The 19,450-nt window shown below is 37.7% G+C and overlaps 1 protein-coding gene across 1 annotated transcript; it reads left to right on the forward strand.

Annotated features, from left to right (window-relative positions):
- Positions 1-7,779: 7,779 nt before the first annotated feature.
- LOC131346892 (protein myomixer-like) lies at positions 7,780-8,944 on the forward strand. The gene has a single exon (XM_058380643.1). It carries the CDS (start codon positions 8,277-8,279, stop codon positions 8,502-8,504), a length of 228 nt encoding a protein of 75 aa, XP_058236626.1. The 5' UTR covers positions 7,780-8,276; the 3' UTR covers positions 8,505-8,944.
- Positions 8,945-19,450: the final 10,506 nt, after the last annotated feature.

Genomic DNA, 19,450 nt, shown 5'->3' on the forward strand with positions numbered 1-19,450 from the left:
CTGAAGGTGTGCTCTAACCCTCTAACAGTTGCATACCTTGGGAGAATTTGCAAAATACCATTTAAAAAACATGAGTATGAAGGCAAAACAAATTAATTTTTTTTCTTATAGGACTCAAGTTCATATGTAAGGCATAACAGAATGGCACAATCATTAAACAAAACATGACAAAGAAAATGAGGAAATAATCCCTCTTCAAAAGTTTGCATACCTTTAGTTCTTAATATCATGTATTGCACCCTTTAGCATCAACGATAGCATAAAGTCTTTTGTAATAATTGTGCCCGAGTCCTTAATTCTCTCAGATGGTATAGCTGCCCATTCCTCCTAATTACATGCCTCCAGTTCCTGTAAATATTTTGGTTGTCTTGCACAAACTGCACATTTGAGATCTCCCCAAAGTGGCTCAATGATATTGAAGTCAGGAGACTGTGATGGCCACTCCAGAACCTTTACCTTTTTTGCTGTAGGCATTGGAGGGTCAACTTGGCCTTGTGCTTTGAATCAGGCCTTTTTGTGACATGGTGCAGTACCGGCGTTCTCCTGGCAACTCGACTGTGCAGGTCATTTGTGTTTAAGTACGTCCTTATTGTGCTCCTCGAAACACCACTTTTTTTCCAGAGCAGTCTGTATTTCTCTCCAAGTTGTTTGTGGGTTTTTTCTTAGCATCCCGAACAATTCTTCTGGCAGTAGTGGGTGAAATCTTTCTTGGTCTACCTGACTGCTTAGTATCAACAGAACGTCTTATTTTCCAACTCTATCAGAGTTTCATCAGTACTGACCTGCATTTCCATGTGTTGAGATATCTTTCTATGTCCTTTTCCTGCTTTATAAAATTCAACTACCTTATTACGCAGGCCCATTAACAGTTCTTTTGTCTTCCCCATGGTGCAGTATGCAGCTGAGTCAGTGCATCACCTCATGAGCTGAGAAACTCACTGACTATTTATGAACAGACACTAATTACAATTACAATGAATGGAAACTTCCCTTTAATAGCCATACTTAATAGCCATCTATCTCATATTATCAGACTTTGTTGGCAGGTATATTGCTGAAGCAAATTTTCAATACAAGTGTCAATACACGGAGAACAACAAGAAACAACAACGGAGAAACAACAAAGTAGTATATATCCTTTCTGAACCAGTTGTGCAGGCCTTATTATCCAAAGATGCTTATCCACAATATCTTATATCAAGATGTGAATAGAAGAAAAAACTTGCCTACCATCAGGGAATCTGATCAGTTAATATACAGTTAATACACTGTATACTGCTATAACATAATAGCAATATACAGCCTTACAATAATGTAATATACAGCCTTATTATAGCAGGATACAGCCTTACAATTCAAATAATATTTGCCCTTTACTCTGAAGGGTAGTTTAGAATGCTGGGCCACACATTAGTTACCTTCTTAGAGGAAAGCAGGTGAAATATACAAATTAAAGTTTAGCGAATAAATAATTAAATACAGGCAGATGGAAATCCTCTAAGTTCTTTAACCTTTTCAAGCACAAGATCACTTTGGAAGTCAAAATTTAAACTGCACACTACATGCTGCTATTAGAAGACCAAAAAAACATGGCACTTTACATGCAACAGTAAACATGTGTAAACAATTAATACATGCCAACCCACAGCTACACAGCTACTTCTTTTTATAATTCTTATAAGCATCAATGCAATTATAAGTAGCCCTTTCCATTTCATCTGTTTTATTGATAAAATGACATACTGTTTGTGTGTATGTGTGTGTGTGTGTGTGTGTGTGTGTGTGTGTGTGTGGCACTCTGGGTAACTTAGAGACTACTGTAGGGGAGGTCAAATTTAGTTGCTCTGGGATTCGACAGACAAATGTTTTCACTTCTTATTCTCCCCTCCTCACATTTCTGAGTTTTATCCTCATCCTGTTTTTTCCCCACAAAACACTTAAATGACTATAGAATTTTTTCCATGGTGAATTAAAGCCTTACAGATTGGAAGGATTGCTTAAATTTATGCCCCAGATAGGGTATTTTCTTAAACCATTTTAGCAATCAAGTATTTTTATACACTTTTTGTTTTTCCCAATTGTTTATAAATAGGAACTTGAAAGACAATCACTGAAACCTGAAACACGTACCAAATTCCTAAAGTGTGCAAAGCTTAAGCACAATTCTTGCTTTACACTCAGTTTTCAATCCTGTATCGCACTTTTTGAAAACTCTACACACAGTTACTGTAGACATGTGTGTCTTTTTGTATTTTGTGTGAGGTTTGAATAAGCCACTTCCATTTTTGTTTTTTTGTTTTTTTACAGAAAACCCTTTATCTTACTGAATGTTTTTTCCTGGTTTACTCCTTTAATTAGTCAAAGTTAGAAACTGTTTGGATCCTATAATTTATTTATCTATCCTATACAACTTATCCTAGTAGGGAACCTAGAACCTATCCCAGGTGACTCGGGGCACAAGGCAGGGTACACACAATGCACAACTACACACACACTCACACACCACAGACAATTTAGAGATGCCATTCATCCTACAACGCATGTCTTTGTACTGGGGAGGAAACCCCTGAGATACCACACATGCACAACGGAGGTGGGAATCTGTAGGACGAGTGAGGCTGAGACAGAGGCACACTTTCTCCTTTACTGTGATACATGTGTTTCATAACATAAGAGAAATATGCTTTGAAATATTCTCCTACCACAATTTTCTGCCATATCAGAAACAAACCAAATGCAGTTGCTACTGGGAGAGGTTGGCCATGCACCTGTTTCAGCAACATTCATCTGTAAGCTGCACATCTTAGAAACCATTTACTGCACTGATCACATTTCACTGGACAATAGTACATACTCAACATATTTGAATTGCTTTATTTAAATGTATTTTACTTATTTTCTTTTTTGTATGTACATAATTATTGTTGTATTATCTAATTTTTTCCTACCTTGCAATTTGTCACTGTTTTTGTACTTCCTTTATCTCCATTCTTTGCTCCATTGATGCTTTAGCAATACTGAATTAGCAATATTGCAACAATCATCCAAGTAAAGTACTTTAACAAAGACAGGAGTGACACATTAATTTGCTCACTCCCCCACACTCCCACTGCAGACTCCCGCAAAACCATGCCACCACGTGCCACACATACAGTATGTTTCACTGATGCATATAAATGATAAAAAAGTTCAGATTTACAAAACTAATGATTTTCTTCAAGATTAAATCCAAATATCTTGAAGAAGTGCATGTGCATGAGCACCAGTGAAAGCAAAAACAGTAACATAGAGATTTAAAGAAATGATTTCAATTTCAAAACCCATAGAATTCTTGATAACAAACTCAACTGAAAATGTTTTCCCCTGGTATTCATAGATTCACATTTTAAAATGCAGGAATAATTTCAGGTTTAAATATGCTATACAGTTTAAAAAAAAACTTAATTTAGGTTGCTAATTTCAATACATAACCTCCATGTATTGATCAGTGTATACAGAAACACAGAATGAGAATTACAAAAACAACAACAATAAACTGTGCTATCACACGTCCCACATTATAATTCACTAATTCTCACACAATATTGCTGCAGACTTTCGATAAAGACAATCCAACTGTTCCTACAGATTTCCTTTAATTTAGTCTGATAAAAAAACAAAACAAATTCATGCTCAGGCGAGGGTTTCCTCTGGCGGTTTAGTGAGAGCGTTGCATGTCGTGATGTTACATTGCCTTTGTGCCATTCTGTTAATGTGAGACACATGCACATGCTCCTGAGAGGGATTTGATGGCAGAGGATTCAAAGCATCACAGCATATTTTTTTTATTGTATAAGCAACATAGTGCAACTTGGATATGACACAAAATGATATGATTGATTTCTCTCTGTGTGATAGTGTAGTGACTAAACATTGTGTTAAGACATGGACCTTTATCATGCTTGTGTTTTGTGTTAACATAAGTAAAAGTGTTTTCAAATACCAGCTTGCCTACTTAAACGAATGATGTTGGTTGGGGGTTGAGGGTGGGGCATCTGACAGCTGTCTTGTTCAACTGACAGGTGGAACAAGCATGACTGCTGCAAAAAGCTCTGTGTAGGGCATGGTCTGCTCCTAGACCAACAGCTGTGATTAGCTCATGTTAAAACAGCACTGCAGCTGGTGTTAGTTGCAGATAGACACACAACTGTCTTTTGGACATAGCAGCTGCCCCTGTATTTGTTCTTGCATGATCAACCCCCAATGGTCCATTACAGGCAACATATGATGTCTTTATTTTTATATTACTATATAGCGCTTTACAAGTCTCGGGAGTAGGTGTAAGGCCTGGGCTGATGTGCTGGTGTTGAAGGGAATGTGGCCATTTCCTGGACCAGTGCCACATAAAGGAGCTAGAGGCATTGATCTGGATCATTGATGCACCACAAGACACAAGTGTTCACAGGGATATATTCCATGCATTGGTGGATTCAGGCTGCAACAAGACCTCAATCCACTTACCCCTGGTTCAAGGAGAGGTATTGGGAAATTGGCCATGTGTGAAGGTGAGGTGTACATGGGTGCATTCACAAGTATCCATGAATATTGAGTATTCCTCACCTCACCCATCCACTGATTTTGTGTACCGACAGCCACATGCAGCTTAGACAGGCTCCGGACAGCGCCTCTTCAGCCCCCTTGTTGGGGAAAGCAGGAGAGCACATTGCTGCAAGCCAGGACAGCACAAGCACTCCAGGCCAACAGCCAATCAGAGTGGTGGCAAAAACTCCTTACCCTCACTGAGAAGAAGAATATCATGGGGTGCAGCACATACAGGGATGTAAGAGAATGGTGTTGCCAAGGAATGGATTTCTGTATTCCTCTGTTTTCTAGAGCTTACTGGAAAAAGTAAGAATGACTTTCCCTCAACCTGCAAAGCACATGTCCTGCAAAGCGCTCTGTGTCCTGCCATGTCCATGGAAGATGCGATCACTGATTATACCATTGAAGACCATTTTCACCTCATCTCACCTTGAAGGCTGTAAATTAAAAAGCATTTTTCTTCCACTACTCTGGTTTCCTGTGTTTCACAATTGGAATCATGCTTTTCACTGCCTGGCTATCTGATGGATGCATATGGGTGTGGCAGGTGCCAGAACACAACATTTGCTAATGCATAATGCCAAAGTTTGGTGGAGGGGAGGCTAATGGTTTGAGGCTGTTATTCAAGGTATAGGCTAGGCCCCATAATTTCAGGGTTCAGTGGTAATGTTTATCTACTGCACACAAAGACATTTTAGACAATATTGTCCATATCTTTGGAATAGTATGCAGTAATGAAGTGTACATGTCAAAATATATTATTCTCCTGAACATCTCAGATCTATTTCCTTAAACATTTCCAGACTTCTAAACTTTTTTCTGACTTCATGTAAACAAAAAGATGCAAATTCATACATTTTCACTAAAGTCCTGGCCACAAAACCAAAGTCTGAGGGAAATAATAGCCTTTTTATATACTTTGTGGTATAACTAAAAATGTAAATAGAAATGTGAGAAACATAAATAGAATTGCATGTGTCTCTTTGTCATTCAGTTCAATTCATAGAGATGTCCTCTGTAAAGGTCAAACAGCAGAAAGTCAGCATTTGTTCCTTATGAGTCAGCTGGTCACTTAACATGTGTTGTTCATTGATAGCTCATATTTCTATTGAGCAAAAGATGTGTGTGCCTAATTTGCAGCCCTGGAGCACTGTTTCGTGCCATTTCACTCACGTTCTCAGCAACATTCACATTTCTGGTGTCTGACAGACAAAGGAATCTACAAGAACATTCACCTAGCAGATGTCAAAGCATGTGCATCCTTTAGATCTACATACTTCATGAATATTTTTGAGATCCATAAATCAGAAAAAAAGAACTATAAAATGTTGATGACTATTTAGCATACATGCACCTTTTGTTCTATTGTATGTTTTTAAAAATGGCCCATTATGACTATGCATACATCCATCAAGACTCCGGAATGAATTTCCTCTAGATATCTCAGCAGCTGACTCACTGACTTTTGTCAAACAACAGGTGAAGACCTACTACTTCCTGAAATACTTAAACTAGAACTTTTTCTGTTTGGTTAAAAAAATGTACTATATTTTCTTCCCTTTGGACTCATAGTATCCTTAGTCTGTGACCTAGCAGTCAAGTATTGATGTATTTATTTTTAAAGACTTCAAAGCACTTTTGTACATTATTATATAGAAATATGTTAATCTAAAAGAACTAAAGAAATATTTGAAAAGGCTGTTGCCAACAAGTTATTATAGTGTTACATCGGTATTATAGTGATACATGCTCTTTAAAGGTACAGGAAATGTAGGACATATGGTTAAAATACAATCATACAAAGCATCTTAAAACAGGCCACTAGAAAATTAGGATGTAAATTAAGTTAAATTAAATTGATAGTATTTCAAGTAGCATGGAAGGAGAGCCTCCTGAACTACAGAAAATCTCTTAGTGCTGTTAGAACAGCATATTTCTCCACGTTAATTAAAGATGGCAAAAATGTTCCTATAGCTGAAAAATGCACCCCATCAATATGCAACAGCAATGAATTCATGAATTATTATTTTAATGGCAAATATTAAATATTTATAAATATTTATAATATAAATATTTAGACGTTAAATTCTTCAAACTCTTCAAAATCAGCTTGCAAAATAAATGTAACCTCAATCCCTGTCAGCTGCCCAATTATAGGCCAATATCAAACCTTCCCTTTACCTCCAAGGCCTAGAAAAGGTTGTAAAACAGCAGTTTTGCTCATACCTACATAAGAACACCATTCATGAAATGTCTCAGTCAGGATTTAGGCCTCATCATAGCACAGAAATAAGGCTTGTTAAAGTGGTAAATAACCCACAACTGGCTTCTGATCAGGGTTGTATCTCCTTGATCTCTATGCATACTAAGGTAAAATTTATTTACAAAGTTCTGATTTAGGCCCACTGCTTATTTAGTTTATGCTTTTGTTAGTTTGGATTATTATAGTTTCTTACTGTCTGGATGTTCCAGTAGGTGCATATGCAAGCTCAAACTTTTGTATTTATTATAACATTTGTTTTTTTTATGATCTCCCACAGCTATTTCAGCTGAAAGGTGAAGGCTCTTAATAACCCTAACCCTAACTGTAAACTCCCTTCCTCCTGGCACACCTTCAGGCTCTGCCTTTAGTTACAGTATGCTGTCATAGTTAGTCTTGCTGGAGTTCTGTCATAGTTCTGCTTTTGCTGAGAATGATTCCACATAGACAGCTTGGAGATGCATAGGGTTTTTGTGGATAATACCACTTGAAGACTGTGGAGGAGGCTTTGGACTACTTTTGCCTGGTTTTGCACTGGGATCTCTGTCACTGAGCAATTGATGCTTTGGTGAAAAGGAATTTATATTAAAACTGTAATAAACTCATACATTGTGCTGATGCTCATACTCATAAATTGTTCAAAAGCTCCTGGTTACCTAATTGTATTTTGACGATGTAGTGTACAGTTACAGAAAATTCTACAAGTTTCTACAAGCAACTCCTACAGAATTTCCTCTGTTACTTTAAATTTACTGATACACGTATGACTATTTTCTACGACTAAAAATTCCACTGTCACATGTGCTCAGTTGTTTTGCTCCAATAAGGCCTTCATACCCCTCTCCTCGCCCCCACTCCAAAACAACTGTTACGCGCGCACACACACACACACGTACACACACACACACGCTCGCGCACACATTTAAGAAACAGGGGGACGCCAGAGAGGTTTCAGTGAAGCCGACAACACACAGCGAAAAGTCCTTCCAACTCTTTTTTTAGTTATTTTAAACTGCTTCATTTTTGTTACTGTCAGTGTTTATATGACAATTTGATCTAAAGAGACTTCAAGCTTTAAGGATCTTAAAGATCTAAGGAGACTGCAAGCTGTACCTGATAACCACAATTTTTGTCTGTAAGGCACCTGCCACAGTTTTTAAACGAAGACGGAACATTACATATCTTTTATTTTCTTTTTATTCTCAGCATAATTACAGGACAATCGAGTAAAGCAGTAACTGCTTTTGTCTGAGACCCTTAAGGGTTCGAGAGGATCGTGCGTCAGTGTTTCTCGCCTTGTTTGTCTCGCTTATCTGCACTCTTTTTGCTCTCACGCTCACAGGACCTTTAGGGATTTTCGAGCGACTTCATCCCTTCTTCACGAAAGTTTTTCTTTCCTTCTTTTCCGATCTCCCACTCTCATATTATCCTAAGAATGCCCGCCGTGTTCCTTTTGATCCGCTCGGCTCTCCTCCGGATACTCGGCAGCAGATTAGCCAGGACAGCAGCACGCTTTCTCAGCAGAAGCGTGTCCACTGCGGCGGTCCACCTCTCCGCCGCGCTGCGCCTCGTCTGGGAGCGCATCAGCTCTCAGGAGTCCAAGGAGGCCATTCTCGGTTGCGTGCTCTGCATTCTCAACATGCACAAAAAAGTAGACAACTGACCGTTTGCGTTTCTCTTTTTTAATCACCGTGTTTCTCACACCATAATCTTTAATCATGATATTTAATGTCTGATTGTAATTTTAAAGGGGAAGGTATAACTTCGCGAAACAGGTCAAAAGCATTGTGAGGAAATTCAGCAATTCACTATCAAACTGCGCAGGTCTTATCGATCAATACACGTGGTTCTGTACACCGAACAGTCTGCTAAAAGACTATTCTGAATGCATGTGGACAGAAGGACGTGGGGACGAAATGAAAATAAACTCTGCATAGAGATCCAACCTCAAAATCACCATCATCGACGGTCCGGGGAGCAGCCAAGCCACCCTGAAAAGGTTGAGCCCGTATTCCCAACACAAACAACAACAACAGCAACAACAACAGCACATAAGCCACCACACATCTGTCCAAAGCCGTTGTGGATTTCCGTGAAAAAAGGCAAGTTTCAATTCCAGGTATCTTTGCGTTCTTGTGTTTTTATCTAAACAGTAATAAACGTGTTGACTACTGACCTTCATACATAAACTATTTAATAGCAAGATAATAAGATAATTGCACGAATTTGTATAATACTTTACATTTTGCATTGTACAAGTATTCCTAATAAAGTGTAGGGTAAGTGTATATAGATGGGATGATTAAGATATATTTACTTTCATCCACAGTGACACATTAAAAATATTCTGTCTGGAATACACATTTATAATGTCAATAAGTTATGAAAAATGTTATTAATTAACTGTTCCAAAAAGACTTGAAAATCCTCTACATCTTATAATATACAATAACAATTTTATATACATTATATTACACCTTATGCATATATGCATCACATATAGTGTAAAATACACTATATGTCCAAATGTATGTGTACAGCCCTCTTAATTATCCACAGACAGACCAACCAAATTCAGAACAAAGCTGCTGAGTGTAGAAGGTTAAAAATCATCTATCTTTTTCAATCACAGATGAGTTTCAAACTGCCTCTGAAAGTATCATCAGTACAAGAAATGTGACTGCACACAGCTGCACACAAGCCTATGCTCACTATGGGAGAGTGAACAGAACACTTATTAACAAGAGCCTGCACAAGTGTAGGTCCTTACAACTTACTCTCCTTGCCTTCATGCTCTATTCAAAAGCCAGCGCTCGACCATGTTCCAACCTCCACAGTAACATTTTTGACTTTCATTCTTGAGGCTACAATATAAAGTTTTAATTTTCTCAATTTAATTGATGTCCCATACATACATAAAGTGAAGAATTGGAAAGTGTACTAATAAAACTTCACATTTCTCTGTCCCAACAATGTATTTAACCCATTTTCGAATCATAAATCACATTCTGCAAAATATATTTGTATTCTGAAAAAAGTCTCATAATTTAACCTTTGCATTGCTCTGTCTTAAGCAAAAAAGACATTATTTAAACACATATTGTGTTCACTGAACAAGCTTATAACACAGTTTGGAATATCTGGTTGACAGGCTTGAACATAGGTTTGGTTCCTCATTAATTCATACAATTCTTACACATACTTACTCAGTCATACTCCTTACACATACTTTTAGGAACATTATTTCTAAGACAGAATTCACTGCTATACATGTGAGAGCTAGTTTAAATTTCTTAAACTTGATTTTGTATATGGACATGACTTATTATTAAAATATTATTAGTGAGGCGCCAATATTTTTGAACATGTTTAATTAGAGGTGTGAACCTCTAAAGTAGTTGCAAGTATATCACAAGGAATTCACCTGCAGTCATCTCCGAATATTTAATTGTGTGGGAGTGTGAGGACAAAATGTAGGCAAAGTACTGTTGCTTGTATAAAAACTTATTTGACATGTCATACCAAATTGATAGTTAGGAAAAGCAAAAATAAACACTAAACAGGACATTTAAGGCAAGCTTGTGAACAAACAAAATGCGCTTTATTATTAGTTTTGCTTTCAGCATCACTATTTAACTGCACAGACACGTGCACATTTACACCCTGGAGCAAAGAGAAGTCCAAACAAAGACAGAAAAGGGCAATCCCAGTAGATAGTATTGGAAGATGAAGACCGCCTATTTGATGGCTAGAACACGCCTTTTCACTTGTGCTGTACGTTGTCTCTCATGCTGATGTATAGCACAGGGCACTCCTCCCCCTCCACCACATGGCACAACATGGCCCTCAGCCCCCTGTCTGATGCACCTGTCTGTAAAACAAAAGGGAGAGAGAAGTTGGGGGATGTAAACGGGCCCGCCACAGAGTGCAGCTTTTACTTTTGGCATGACTTTTTAGTGAGATCAGTCAGCAGGCTGGTGACATCTGAATAATTAGGCACAAATCTGCAACAATAGCCAGCCAGCCAGAAACTCACCTCCTTTTTGGTCTTAGGTCTCGGACAGGCTAGAATTGCTGCAGTCTTTTCAAATTGGCAGACTTGCCTTTGGCCCGAGTGGAAGCCCAAATACTGTACTTCTTACCATATCCACTGGGGGTGTCTCAATGTGGTGTTCTATGAGGTTAGGGTGACTAGCTTGAGGTAATTTCTACGAATTTTCCCTCACAACGTCTAATGCATAAGAGGCATTAGGCTACACTACACTTTCTAGGGTATTGTGCTGCAAAGTCTACCAAAGCAAATAAAACGCAATGCCCTCGTGCAGTCCTGTGTAATGTTCCTACAAGATCCATGCCAATTCTTTTGAAGGCAACATTGATTAGTGGTATTGGGCACAATGGTGCTATTGGGGTGACTGTGCCACTAGCTGACATGCCACCTTCAAACATTGCACAGTAGTAGCCGATAGAAGCAGGCCCTGAGATGGTTTAGTGTTTTGTCATGTCCTTAGTGCCCAGCTATTGGATGGTAAGCCATCTGGAATAACAGGACTCAACTGTGTGCCAATGCTACACACATCCCACACCATGCAGCTTTTTTCCACAGGCTGGCTAATTAGTGGAGGGGTGAGGACTAACCTCACCGGCAAGCATTTGTGAAGAGTGCACAACCCTACAGCAACAAACAAATAATTGCAACTGCTGACAGTTGTGTAGTATGAAAAGGACAGCAATGCTGAGGTTTTGAATGTAGTGTAATGTGAGATTCGTATAAAGACAAATTTCACTGCTTTTTCAAAACAGAGTGTTTGCTAGCATGGAAACATAAACTCATAAAGAGTTTGAGTTCACCTAAAATATTAGGCAAAAATAATCCAAAAATAGAAGGCAATAAAAATGATCAACTAATTTTGATGGGTAGACAAAGAAAAACTTTCTCTATGGAACAAGAAAAGTTATAGCTCAGCACTCTGCAACATACAGCCAGGAAGATTTACTTTTGTGTGAGAGCTGCACCCCTTTCTATTCTCTCTGTTACTCAAAGAGGGTAGAGAGTAGTAGCTGCTGCTCTGATCGTCTGCTCCTTTCACTGTTCCCGGCCCCGCCTTACAGCTACATGCATGCCGTAGGTCCACAACCGTGGTGCTGGAGTGGTGCTGTCCCTTCAGCACCTGTGCAGCAGTTCTGCGTGGGTTGTTCACTTGTGGCAAGGCTGGCTCTGCTGTCACAAATTGTATAATATACAACAGCTTTGTGGCACAGTTCATGAGTACATTGAAAATGCCATTTTTTAACCAAAATTTAGACAATACACTATGGCATAACATATATTATCTGGAAGTTGAGTCATGTCAGCTGGACTTCCTTCTTGTTAGTTCGAAACATTTCACTACTCATCCGAGCAGCTTCTTCAATCTGAGGGAAGTTGGTAGAATTCAACAAATTTGTATCCTTCAAGGAATGGATCCTACCCACTCTGGATTGGCTTGTCAGGGGGAAAGCATCTTCTAGATGGATGACTGAGAATCTTCACAGATTGGCAAAGACATGCAAAATATATATATTTTTTTAAAATTTGGATTGCTAATTTGGCTTTGCACTCATTGTACAGCTTTGTGGTGCCAATTTAAACGATTAGTCAAATTAGTCATGCTGTTTTGTTTTATGGCAACAGTTGCAAGACACTCTTTTCCCAAGTTCTTTTTGATCAACAAAATCTTCCTTTCTCCTCCTGTTCCTCAGTCATTTCCCTGCTCGCACACAGACTGCTTGTCACTCAGTAGCAAAAACTCTCTGTGTTTTTTAAATAAAGTAAAAAAAATAAAAGACTTTTTTTATGAACACTTAAATCAGAAAAAAAATTTGCTTTTGAATCAAGTATAAAAAAGTTGCAGCATAATACTTTGGAGATAATTTGCCTTACCTGACATCATACATCCTACGACATGATTACTGCAGGAGAAAATGAGCTGATCTCTCTCTCTCTCTCTCCTACTCTCTCTCTCTTTCTCTTTTCTAGGACAAAAAGCAGACAGAAGAGGGGAGTGGAACAAATATTTGAAGATGTTTTTCTTGATTATTTGTATACCTGTCTCTACATACCCATTGGCTGTTGAGATGAAGTCAACCTGTGATGACCTGTATGTGTGATGAGAGTTTTTAAAAGGAAAACTAAAAAGTGGATTTATTGAGTGTCCCAACACCATAACTATGTTTTGAGTTGCTTCATATGTAGGTTATGTAAATATCAATAGAAGTTTGTGTGAGATTTGTGTCAATTTAAAACACTGGAAGCAAAATACAAGTTATACAATAGTTATTATCTCAGTTATTCCTGAACAGAACATATGATAGATTAAAATGATTAATTCAGTGGCAATTCTTTATAATAAGGTTGAGACTATATGATAAGCACTTGTGTATTTAACAAACACACAAATTTAGGTAATGTTCACCAAGAAACACCCAGATATTTAAGAGGCCATGTGGAATTATTGGTCATTTTGTATTTTGGTCATTCAATTTTCATTTAGAATTTTTTTTTTTAAAGACAAGAGTTTTTTAAATAATTTATTAATAATTAAATACAAGATGGCACATCTGTGGTATACTGTTTCTCAATTACAGTAATATAAACTTGATGTAAGTGAACATTTATGGTTACACCGATGTCTGTTACCATGACAACAGAGGCACAACCGCTGATTCTTTAGCTACAAGTAAACTGGCATATTTAAATAATAAACCAGCAAGCTATGTAGAATATACACAGATCTAGAGAGAAATTCTAACGTCATACCTCACTGATAAATTTTGCAAACTTTGGGAGAGTTGGGAAAAGGACTCAAAAGGACTTTTGAGTTAAAATCTTACATTTCTTGAGGGAAACCCCAATGTTTCCTCATATTTTCGAACCATGTGCTCTGATATTAACAAAGATGACAGACCTTTATTGTATAAAATTAAAAGGCCATTGTCAATTGATATAAACTATTTTAAATGTAATCATTGTTATGAGTGGTCAATATTAGCATTAGTGATAGTTATTAGTGATGATTGAGTGATAATATGGTTTCTTTTACCCTGTTATTTGTGTCTTCTGTGTCTTCATGAATTGTTAAAAAAAAAAAAAAACCAGTGTGTAACAGTGTGTTCAAAGCTATGTACTCACAAATGTGCCTTGACTCTCAATTTTTATATTTGGATTAAATTGTGTAATATTTTGTATATTATTTATATAAATGACATACAAAAAGCAATCTTTCTTTCAGTTTCCTCAAATTCTTTCTTTTAGGTTCACAGTGGAATTTCACCTTGACAGATCCATTACAGGGTAGGTCTTCGTCTCTCCAGATGTGAAAGACATCACTATTTAAGGACATTAGCCTTTGTAAAACAAAAATTGTCACAGGTTCAAATCAAACTCAAGTTAAATCAATGCATTGTTTTATGTGAATGAATGAACAGGATGGTTTTCAAAATGTATAAATGGTCTACATAATCCAAGTTTTATTTTATTAACCATGTTTAAACTTCCAAAAACATTCGAACATGTACATACATGTTGCTCACATATGCTAATATGCTATAAGTAACTGAAATAAGAACAAATGACAGGGAATTTTTAAAAAAAAATCTCCCGGAAAAACAAAAAAACTCTGACTTCTAATGGAACCTCATATTTTTACTTGAAGGGATTTTATGAAAGAGATTATATGATTAAATCTGATTAACATATTCGACTCAGTTTACCTGTTTGAACTGTAGTTCAAACAGAACAGTATTATTAAACAACAATGATTATGAATTCAAAGAATTATTGCATTTTCTTTTAAAAGAAAAACAGAAGCAAGTGGCTGTATTTGGGCATCTAGATTTGAGGTAAGTGGCTTAAAATGACTCTGCCTCTCTAAATTCAAATCAGTTCAAGTAACAATGGACAATGTACTGAAGCAGCTTTATAGAAATATAAAAAATCAGCATAAAAATTACAAAGTTAAAAATTATATTTATTATTATATTTACAAAATTAGATTCATATTTATCCCTAAAGAGCAAGCCCGAGCCAACGACAGCATGGAAAAACTCCCTGAGATGAAATGGGGAAGAAACCTTGAGAGGAATCAGACTCAAAAGTGAACCCATCCTCAGTTCGGTGACACCAGAAAGTGATCATAAATAATGTCCTTTCTACAACTGTATATCGTCAAATGGAGCTGTAACCAGGAGCTTTTAAGCAACTTATAAATCAGCATAATTTCTTAATTCATTATAGATTTAACACTAATTCATTCCTGCCGAAGTCATCAAATGCACAATGAGAAGAAGCAGTCAGGAACACTGGGGGCTCGGGAGTAGCTCATCACAGAGAGAGAGAGAGAGAGAGACAGAGAGAATGCACCCACTAGAACATCCAGACATTATAATAATCCAACCTAGAGGTAACAAATGCATGAACTAAATATTTCTGCATCATGTAGTGACATTACATTTTTTATCTTAGCAATATTTCTGAGATTAAATAAGGCTACCCTAGTGACATTCTCTACATGAGCTTCAAATGAAATACTGGAGTACATAATCATACCAAGGTCTTTTGCTGCTGCACAGGATGAAACAGAAAGACCATCCAAGAATTACTCTGTAATCAGAAAGCTTACTTCTGGCTGCATGTGGTCCGAGTACAAGCACTTCTGTCATGTCAGAGTAAAGAAAGAGGAAGCTATCTAATGCTCTTTACACATTCTTCAATTTCATTAAGCTGTTGTCTGTCATCTGGATTTGCTGAAACGTATAACTGTGTGTTATCAGCATAACAGTGGAAGCTAATACCATGTTTATGAATAATTGCACTAAGAGGTAGCAGATACACTGAAAATAACTTTAGTATGCATTGAGAAGTCAACATTTACAGTATAACTACAGACTGACAATGAACAGTCAGATAAGATCTGAGCCAGCAGAGGGCTGTTCCTTTAGAACAAGCAACATTTTCTAGCCAGTCAAGTAGAATAGTATGATCAATGGTGTCAAAAGCTGCACTAAGCGGACTTCTGGTGGCTGGGCACGAGCAATGCATGCCTAAAACTGAGCTTTATCGCAAAAGTCCAAAATTTCGAGATACCATTCTTACATTCAGAAATTAATCTAGATTATTTTACACTGAGGTATCCCTGAAAATGTCTGGACCAAAATCCATGAAGAATAAACCACCTCAAGATGAGACAACAACAAAAAAGAAGTACAAAGATGGGCCAAATGAAGACTCATTGAACTCAACCATTTTAATGGCTTTGCAGGATCAAGAGGAGAGGTTCACGAAAAAGGTCAAAGTGGTGGTAAGAGAAGTAATGGAGAAATCCAAATTTAAACAACATGATTGAATCCTCAAACCCTGCAGTTAATAAACTACAACAGGATACCACCCACCAAGCCGAACTTGGCAAATCATTACAAGGGTGGATGGATTCTATGAATGCAAACATGCGGTCGGTCAAAAAGGAGGTTAATATGCACTAGCAAGAGATAATTAATCTCTTTTATCATTTACTGAGGTGGATCCCTTCCCTCCAAGGTAGTGGAAAGATAGAAATCCAGAGGGTCCACCACATTTAAGGCAGTCACAACAAGACACTCATCTTTTGGCTCCTCAGACATCAGGATAGGAAGCGAATTCTTGACAGAGCCAGAGCACCCCAGTTGGAAATAATCCGTGGTGCATCCAAGCTGTTCTTTTTTCCAGATTTCAGCAACAAAACAGCTCTGAGGAGAAGATCATTTGACAATGTGAGAAGGCAGATTTCAGACATGGGATTGCATCCATTCCTGATATATCCAGCAACTCTGCAAGTGAAGTTCAAAGGAAGAGTCAGGAAGTCTTGAGTCAGGAATGCTGAGGATGCTGGATAGTTTCTGCTGGTATTGGATCATCCTCTGCTTTCAACATCTGCCACATCGAGTATTTTTTAGTACGTCTTTGTTTCCAAACGCATTTGATGACCAGGAAAACCCATCTGTCATTACTTCAGAGTCCAGTTAATTGGTACAACTGAAAATGGTAAGCAAATGGGCCCATTTAAACAGGTTCAATGGGTTGTACAGTAGCATTTCTTATACTTGTTTGGACTCGGACTTGGGACGGGTTTTGTTTATTTCTTTCTACTAAAAGAGAGATTCTTTTAGGTCTTGTCTCTTGCGGATGGATTGTAGTGTTCTATTTTCTTTTGTTAAGTGTTCTATCGCCAAAGTCTAAACTCGCGATTAAACTCATTAAAACAGCCATTTATCAGGAGATTATGTATCATTACTGCTAAGATAAAATATTGAAAATGTTACTGTTAAAGTCAACTGTTAAAGCAGGCAATAAATGTACTATGAATCAATGAATTTGAGTTCAGTGTGGGTTTATCAGCAATAAAGTAATGAAGGTAATCATTAAAACACACACACATACACACACACACTGGAATGTTGCCTAATCACAGGCCAGTGGCACTATTTGAAAAGAAATTTTGCTATCCTTTCTTCTGCTTGCAAATTTCTCAATGAGCTTCTGGTTAAAGTCAATCATCTCAGTCACCAGTCTCTTTTCCATTGACAGCATGGCCAATGCATTCAATAAGAAGTGCTGGAAAATCACAGAGTGTAAATCACCATGATCATTTGACTGCTGCTAAATTTGCAAACTGGGTCCAAGCTCCTTGATTCTTTTCTTTTCTTCATCCGAATGCCTTGTGAAAGGGCGTTTTTTATAAAGATATAACCGTATTTTCTTTCATCTCGAGATATTTCGCTTGCTTCCACATTAATCTGTATCTGTCCGTTAACTGACAATCTGCTGAGTGGTAATGAGACTAGTTGAGAATGGTCCAATCACATGAGGCCAAACATATAAAAACAATATTGATTCGCTAACAACAAAAGTGGACAGCTTAGGACAATTTAAGCCAATCAGAGCTCAGCCTCAAATCACATACTTTTCAAAACTTTACGGACCTACATACACACTTGTTTGTCTGCCGTCCCACACACACAAACACACACACACATATATGAACAAAATACAATTTTTTTTATTTTAAATAAATGATAAAATGACTAACAGTGAAATAGTACGACTAAATGATTTTATTTTGTCATTAAAATATATAATTACTGTTAACGTGTTAAAGTAGCATTCTTCTCTGGCTAACTTTAAGGGGGTGGCACCCCGGCGCCCCCTATTGGCCAGCCGCCACTGCTTGCAAGTAACATCCACATGGATGGCAGGGACCAAGGTTTCCCAACAGAACATTGCCCATGACACTGCCTCCACTGGCTTGCCTTCTTCCACTAGTGCATCCTAGTGCCATGTGTTCCCCAGGTAAGCAACACACATGCACCCGGCCATCAATGTGATGTAAAAGAAAACGTGATTCATCAGACCAGGCTACCTTCTTCCGTTGCTTCTTGGTCCAATTCTGATGCTCACGTGCCCATTGTTGGCGCAAAGGTCACTATGGGCACCCTGACTGGTCTGCGGCTATGCAGCCCCATACACAGCAAACTGTGATACGCTATGTATTCTGACACTTTTCAATCAGAACCAGCATTAATTTGGCCCTTGACCAACTCGTTCAAATCCCCACTCTTCATGATATTCACTTCACCTGTCAGTGCTCATAATGTTAAGACTGATCAGTGTATATACAGCATACGCATGTATATATACAGCAGGTAAAATAAATACTTAACCACGTCAGCTTTTTTCTCAGTAAATATATTTCTAAACATGCTATTGACATGAATTTTCACCAGATGTTGGTAACAACCTGTGCATTCCAAACATGCAAAGAAATCAAACAAGATGTCCATAAATTAAGTTATGTGTAATAAGTTGAAATGATATGAGGAAAACGTATTGAACACTGAAGTTTATTTAATACTTCATACAAAAGCCTTTGTTGGTAAAGACAGCTTCAAGACACCTCCTGTATGGAGAGATTAGTTGCATGCATTGCTCAGGTGTGGATTTTGTCCAATTTTCCACATAATCAGTCTTCAAATATTGATGGTTCCATGGGCCTCTTCATTAAACTCTGATCTAGTTGTTTCCATAGATTTGTATTCAAGTCAGGTGATTGGCTGGGCCATTCAGCTTTATTTTCTTTCTCTGAAAACAATTGCGAGTTTAGTTGGCTGTGTGTGGTGCCCTTTTTACCCAAACATGGTATGTATTATGGCACCCAAAAAGTTCAATTTTGGTCTCATCTGTCCAGACTATATTCTCCCAGTATTTCACAGGCTTGTCCAAATGTTGTGCAGCAAACTTTAAATGAGCTTCAACATGCTTTTTCCTCAGCAATGGAGTCTTGCATGGTGAGCGTGCATACAGGCCATGACGGTTGCGTGCATTACTTATTGTTTTCTTTGAAACAATTGTTTCAAAGAAAACTTCTGGATTATGGATTCAACTTCTGGATTATGGCCCCAAAAGTGCTCACTGGAACATACAAAAGTTTTGAAATCCTTCTTTAACCCATGCCATCAGTATGTTTTACAACAATAAGGTTGCGAAAGTCTTGTGAGAGCTCTTTGCTTTTATCTATCATGAGATGTTACTTGTGTGAC

Source organism: Hemibagrus wyckioides, linkage group LG03 (assembly GCF_019097595.1).
Source record: "Hemibagrus wyckioides isolate EC202008001 linkage group LG03, SWU_Hwy_1.0, whole genome shotgun sequence".
Lineage (NCBI taxonomy): Eukaryota > Metazoa > Chordata > Actinopteri > Siluriformes > Bagridae > Hemibagrus > Hemibagrus wyckioides.

Excerpts from the sequence above, each read along its gene's own strand:
- LOC131346892 (XM_058380643.1), top strand. The coding sequence starts at position 8,277 with ATGCCCGCCGTGTTCCTTTTGATCCGCTCGGCTCTCCTCCGGATACTC.